The sequence below is a fragment of the Humulus lupulus genome, chromosome 9, assembly GCF_963169125.1.
Source record: "Humulus lupulus chromosome 9, drHumLupu1.1, whole genome shotgun sequence".
Classification (NCBI taxonomy): Eukaryota; Viridiplantae; Streptophyta; class Magnoliopsida; order Rosales; family Cannabaceae; genus Humulus; species Humulus lupulus.
In genome coordinates this window covers 14,498,084-14,505,698 of record NC_084801.1, presented here as the reverse complement: position 1 = coordinate 14,505,698, position 7,615 = coordinate 14,498,084, and the positions used below count along the sequence as shown (strand labels likewise).

At 36.9% G+C, this 7,615-nt stretch overlaps 1 protein-coding gene across 1 annotated transcript; it reads left to right on the top strand.

The window, feature by feature from the left end:
• The first annotated feature begins 5,149 nt into the window (after positions 1-5,149).
• LOC133800826 (uncharacterized acetyltransferase At3g50280-like) lies at positions 5,150-6,801 on the top strand. The gene has a single exon (XM_062238892.1). It carries the CDS (start codon positions 5,202-5,204, stop codon positions 6,540-6,542), a length of 1,341 nt encoding a protein of 446 aa, XP_062094876.1. The 5' UTR covers positions 5,150-5,201; the 3' UTR covers positions 6,543-6,801.
• The last annotated feature ends 814 nt before the right edge of the window (positions 6,802-7,615 follow it).

Here is a 7,615-nt window from a genome sequence, read left to right as displayed (position 1 = left end):
CAAACACTCAGACTTAAGAACACGCCAAGAACGCAGAAAACTCAAAGATTCAAAGGTTTAAATTGTTACCTCTGTTGATATGAACGACCTTAGGTTGCTGCTACATCAATTCCTAGTTCCAAGCTATCAAATTCCAAGCTTTCCTCTTTCAAAATAGAAAAAATCCCAAGAAAGGGAGAGAGATACGGAAAAGAGAAGGAAAGGGGGAGTGTTTATTCAATTTCCTTTGTTTATTTCCTTCTAATTTACAGCTTTCTACTTTGGCTAAGTATAGACAAAGCCCACAAAAGACTTAAATGCCCTTAAGTCCAAAGCTTGCCCTTTAATGGGCATAGGGGCATAATGGTCACTTGCCACCATTTCTCAACATTTCCTTAAATAAATCTCAGCTATCTTCAATAAAGACCAAATAAATATCCATGTAATGACCCACTAATCTAGACTATTTTGGACCATTAACGAAACTATACATAAAACTTACATTTTTGCGGAAATACCATAATTTTACTGAGTAACTTGTTAAAAATAAGAGTTTCTTACAAAATAGAATACTAAGAAGGATATGGGATCCCATTGTCTTTAAAAACAAAAACATGATTTAAATGAAAAGAATTACATAAGAAATGCGGAAAATACATATAAAACCATAAAAAGGTAAAATGAGACTACATCCTCGAATCGAATAACGCTCGGCCCCTTGACTCCATTCACCATCGATACACATCCTCTAAGCGTCACGATTCTTACCGCCTCTAAAGCTATTTTCCTGCACATAAAACAAAAAGGAATGAGCCTAATGCCCAGCAAGGAAAATCTAACACATAGTCATACACATAAATTTCATAATAAACGTAAAGACATATCATAACACTTAATACATACACTTATTATAATGGCCATTATTACTTGGGGTCCCATAGACTAAACAAGCTTATGCCCATGAGATTAGTGGGGTCCTACTAGCTAAGTAGGCATATGCCCATAATCTTTTTGGGGTCTTGTTAGTCAAATAGGGCATAAGCCCAAGCCTACAAACATACACATTCATAACATATTCATAACATATCATATTTCATAACATAACACATAAGATAGCATAAGCAATAAACATATAGATTCTATCCTATTTTCCTTACCAAAGTTACCGGGATATGATGGACTGAGTTGGGACTTTTGGAACACTCCTAAAACCATATGAGAAAGAGTGAGTCTTATGAAGAAGAAGAAATGAAAATGAATAGGAAGACTAAACCATTGAGAAATATGCTTACCGAAACTTATGTGCTTAAGAACTTGGATTCCCTAACCAAAATAAGAATGAGGTTAGGGGACTGAGTAGAAGGCTTTGAGAAAGAAAATAACATGAAACAAATGAAATAGAGTTTCGGGTTTACCTCAAAGACTTGCAAGACCAATCTAACCACAACCGAAATACTAAAGAACCTTACTTCCCAAAGTGTTTGATAAGCTAAAGATGATTAAGCTTATGACTTTCCCACCCAAGTGTTTAACTCTCACACTCTCCTAGCATTTGCAGCTTCTGAACTTAGAGCAAAAGGTGAATAATGGCTGGGTACTAGGTCCTATTTATAGAGTTTGGGAATGAAAGTATCTTAATTTTACTTGAATAAAAATAATGGCTTTTTAGGTGAAAATAATTTGAATAATCGTTCAGCAGAGGCTGAAGACTCGTTCAAAAGATGCTGGACTTATGAAGGAGTTTGAATGGCTGAAAGGAAAAGAATTCAAAAACGTTTGAACATATGCTGAAGGAGGCGATATATCGCCCCCTGTAGGCGATATATCGCCTGGGCCAGTATGCCCGAGGCGACCGTGCATCGTTTCGTGTTTTCCGTATCTACGTGCTGCGACATATCGCCCCCTATAGCTGCGATATATCGGCACACGCTGAATATTTAAACACGAAATTACACAATTTTAGCTAAGTTTGAATGGAGTAAACAGCCTTGACTAAGCTCTCAACGTATTCAAAGCTGATGACTGACCCTATAACATTCAAACTTTACTCCTTATTAAATTTAATCCTCAAAAATACTTAATCCTTAATCATCATTCATAACATGTGCTTAAAATCCTATTGGTTGATATCTAAACCTTATAGTACAATAAATATAATCCTTAATATCAGTCATATTAATCAACCTTAGGTTAAAATTAATATTCTTAAACTATAGGTTAAACTTAGAAAATCTACAAGTACTACTATGAGTGTCCAAATAATTCCCGGTCTGAACCAAAAATCCACAGTTACAAAGATAATACTATACATACCATAATACTACTAAACAAATAGCTAAGTAAAGTTCTTGGACTCTACAATCCACTACCCAAAAATCTCCAGTAATGTACTAATTTACCAAAATACCCTTAGGCTCACCCCGAGTCGGGTATTTGTTCCCGTTGTGACATTTTTCACTAATTGCTCACTAGGATCGCCTCGTGCCGAATAATCCAAATACATCCACATAATAATGTGGTCTCACACTTATATCACATATATACTCACACATATATATATATATCATAATTAACGTCTCATAATTCCCGTTACTCAAATATTCTCAAATAATTATCAAATAATTCCCCATTACTCGATCAATCCTGGTAATGTACTAAATTACCAAATTACCCTTAGGCTCAACCCGAGCCTGGTATTTGACCCTGTTGTGACTTTCCCGCTAACTTGCTCCCCAGGATCGCCTCATGTCGAGTAACCCGTATGTATCCACATAATGATGTGGTGTCACACATAAATCACAAATATGCCAAATATACCCATAACGGGCCAAATTACGAAAATTACCCTTTTAATCAGAAACAAGCACACATGCATATTTAATACACATAAACATGCATATCAAGTCATATTATAATATAACTCACATAATCATATAATGATACACACATCTATCACATAACACATAATTTCCATAATTTGCCATCCTGGTCCCCTAATTAAGGCCTTAAGCCTTATTAGGTAATTTGGGATGTTACAACTATCCCCTCCTTACAAGAATTTAATCATCGAAATTTTACCTGAACAGCTCAGGTTGTATATCTGAATCTAGCTCTTAGGTCTCTTCCTCGACCTTGTTGTTCCTCCATAATACCTTAACTAAATGTATGGTTTTATTCCTCAAGACCTTTTCCTTCCTGTCTAAAATCTAAAATGGCTGCTCCTCATATGAGAACTCTGCCTCCAGTTCCAGATCCTCATAACTCAACACATGAGTCTCATCTAATACATGTTTCCTCAACATGGAAATTTAAAATACATTGTGTACGGCCAACAATGTCGCAGGTAAGGCCAATCTATAGGTCACCTGACCAGTCCTCTCCAGGATACCAAACGGTCCTACAAATCGAGGGCTCAACTTGCCCTTTTCCCCAAATCTCCTCACCCATTTCCATGGTGAGACTCTAAGGAAGACATAGCCTCCCACTTGGAACTCCACGTTCCTACATTTCATATTAGTATAAATTTTATGTCTACTCTAAGAAGCGAGCATCTGAGCTCTAATCCTTTCAATAGCATCAGTGGTCCTCTAAACTATCTCAGGACTAAAATATTTCCTCTCACCCATCTCATCCCATTGAATGGGTGATCTACACTTCCTACCATACAACATCTCATAAGGTGTCACTCCAATAGTCAATTGGTAGTTGTCATTATGGGAAAACTCTATTAGAGGCAAACATTCATTCCAAGACCCTTCAAAGTCCAATATACATGCTCTCAACATGTCCTCCAATATCTGGATAATCCTCTCTAATTCACCATCACTCTGAGGATGATAAGTTGTACTCATCACCTACAGTAACCTTCCCCAAAACTTGGAAGTAAAGACAAGGTCCCTATCCGATAGGATAGACCTCGAAGTCCCATGAAGCATACTATATCTCTCACATAGAGATCTGCATAATGGTCCATTGTATTGCTCGTCCTCACTGATAAAAGTGAGATGACTTTGTATACCGATTTTAATGACCCAGACTGAATCAAGCTGGCCCACTATCATGGGCAATCCCACCAAGAAATCCATTGTGATGTCCTCCTACTTCCATTCTGGAATACTCAAAGGTTGTAATAGCCTTACTGGTTTTCGATACTCTGCCTTGACATGCTGACAGGTCAGGCACTTTGCCACATACTCATTCACGTCCCTCTTCATCCCAAGCCATCAATAAAAAGCTTCCAGGTCCCGGTACATCTTTATGGTGCCTGAATGTAAAGAATAATGGGGTAGTATCAGATTCATCTAGAATCTCCCGTCTGATCCCAATGTCCATCACAACACCAATTCGATCGTTATACCTCAATAAACTCATACTTGACACAGTATTGTCCTTAGTTATTCCAGCTATGGCATCCCCTCTACTCCTTTCCAACTAGGGGTCACTCAACTGTTTTTCTTTTGATCCTCTCTAAAAGAGTAATCTGAAGCATAATGTTGGCCAACTGGCCCACCAATAACTCTACTCTAGCTCTGGTCACATCCTTCAACTGATGTGATGCATAGGAAATCACATTTCCTATCTGCATAAGGATACAATAAACCATAAACTTGTTCTGATTTGTAGGAAGACTCAGAACTGGAGCTACAATCAATCACTGCCTCAGTTCCTAGAAGTTGTTCTCACACTTATCTGACCATGCAAACTTCTGACTTTTGCGTATGAGTTCCGTCAATGTGGTAGCAATCCTTTAGAACTCTTCCACATTATTAGCTACCACATTATTATAGATTTTGATCATTTCTTTCCCTTTACTTGTTCTTTGTTTGTTGATTTTAGTATTATTGTTTGAGTTTGAATATTGCTTGTTTTGAATTATGTGTTGTGTATTTACAACAATTCACATAAATTTTTATTCATAAATTACTATTATTAAGTGTTGAAAGAGCCTCATTCTCCGTAGGCATTACCGACTATTACACTATAAAAGGCAACCTCACCAACTCACCAAATTCAAGCCAAGAATTCAAATTTTAAACGGCACTTTGAATAATAATAAAACCTGAGTCAATCCTGATCCTACCTAAGACATTTATAAATATGGAGAAAAAAATGGTCAAAATAATACTACGGACAACCAATTAACCATTATATAAAACCCAGAAGAGAGCCCGTATTAATGATAAGAGCCAAATAGACAGAAAGATAGAGTGAAGATCTGGATCATGATGAAGACTCGCAAAGTTCAACAAATTTCTGAGTGTTTTGTGAAACCTGAGAGTGCCCCAGAAGAATCAAAGCAACCCCTGTATTTGGGTCCATGGGATCTAGTAATGCTCTCAGTCCACTATATTCAAAAGGGTGTTCTCTTCTCCAAACCAAACCAAGATTATGATGATGGAGCTCTTCTGGCCAAGCTCAAGAACTCCCTCTCTCTCACTCTGGTTCACTTTTACCCGCTTGCAGGCCGTTTCAAGACGCTGCTCCAATCTGAAAATCCACCTTCGTGTTTGGTTTATGTGGATTGCAGCAATGAAAGCCCCGGAGCCAAATTCATCCATGCAACTCTGGATATGACTGTGTCTGATATTCTGTCACCCACTGATGTGCCTTCGGTTGTCCAATCTTTCTTCGACCATGACCGAGCAGTCAACTACGATGCCCACACAACGAGCTTGCTTTCCATTCAAGTGACCGAGTTAGTTGATGGGGTCTTCATAGGCTGTTCTATGAACCACGCCATTGCTGATGGAACCTCTTATTGGAACTTCTTCAACATGTGGTCTGAAGTCTTTCGAGGAACTACAACTATCTCTCGGCCACCCATTTTCAAGCGCTGGTTTCCTGAAGGTCACGGCCCAAAAATCAGCCTCCCTTACGCGCACCCTGACGAGTTTGTTGGCCGATTCGAAGCACCCGAACTGAGAGAGAGGGTCCTCCACTTCTCGATGGAATCATTAGCAAAACTCAAAGCGAAAGCCAATGCAGAGTACAGCACAACCAAAATCTCCTCCTTCCAATCCTTGTCTGCACTTATTTGGAGGTGCATAACTAGGGCGCGTAATCTACCACCAGAACAAATTACCAATTGTAGATTGGCAGCCAATAACAGAGCAAGATTGGATCCACCCATATCAGAAAATTACTTTGGGAATGCAATTTATCCAATAAGAGGATTCACCACGGTTGGTGAGTTGCTGGAGCATGATCTCGGATGGGCTGCGTGGAAGTTGCATGAAGCTGTGAGCAACCATAACGACAAGAGAATTCGAGGGTTGCTGGAGGATTGGCTTGAGACTCGGCGTGTGTTTCAACTCGGTCAGCTTTTTGACCCTTTCAGTGTGATGATGGGAAGTTCGGCTAGATTTAACAAGTATGGGATTGATTTTGGGATGGGGAAGGGAGTGGCTCTCCGCAGTGGCTATGCGAACAAGATGAGTGGGAAAGTGTCCTGCTACCCCGGACACGAAGGAGGTGGAAGTATTGATTTGGAGATATGCCTTCCGCCGGCTACTATGTGTGCTCTTGAGTCTGACCCTGAGTTCATGGAAGCCATTAATTATTGAGAAATGCTATGGCGGCATCGCGGGTGTAATAAAGTTATTGGTGCTTTGGCACATTTCAATTTAGTAAGTATTATTTATTTTTATTCTTTTGAAATAAATTTAGTAAGTATTATTAGGTGTCAAATATATTTAAATTTAATTTAATAAGTATTATTAAGTATCCGTACAAGGTGTAATAATATTATTAGTACAATTCAATACTAAATCTTACATATTTAAATTTAATAAATATTATTAACTATTTTTATTCGACCATAAAGTACCAGATCTTGTAGTGCCTTAATTATTCACTAATCAAATGATTTGCAATACAACATAGTTGAAGTTGAACTTATTAACTCGTTTGATCATTTGTTCGATGCATGACAATCTCATCAAGTCAAGTCAAATACTGCATTGACTACAGTAGCAATAATTTATTATATATTTTTATCATAAAATGATTAAAATATATTATCTTAAGTCGTTTTTGTTTATATATAATGTTAGGTGGATGTTTGACATAGTATAATATTATTTTTCAGAATATTTGGGTAAACTTTCAAGAATACTTTATGTGTTTCCAATGAAAATAGTATTTATTACTCGTTCAATAGAAATGATTTTTTTTTTTTTGAAAAAAAGAGATTGTTTCTATTGTAGTTCGAAAATTACTCATACAACATATATAAACAAATTTTAATCAAGCATATATACAAGTTCGGAACCTAAAACGTGTACCATTAGAGCTTAGATATCCTCACTTATTTCTAAGATCCTTCGTTGATTCAAGAGAAGAAAAGTAAAAGTAGCCAAACCATTCATCTATAGTCGTGAAAGAGATGATCTTTCCAAGAAACTGTTTGGCTCCTTTAACTAGAGAAACAGATTTTTTGTATTTAAAATTAAAAAATTGTTTTTCGAAAACCGCGTTTAAAATTGTTCCAGAAAATCAATTTAAAAAAGTAAATAAACAAAAAAAAAATTAAAAACAACAAAAACTTGTTTTTTGTTTTGCTTACGTCACTTTTTTTAATTATTATTATTAAGTTATATCATTATTCTAAAATTAATTTTTCTCATCTTACATTATT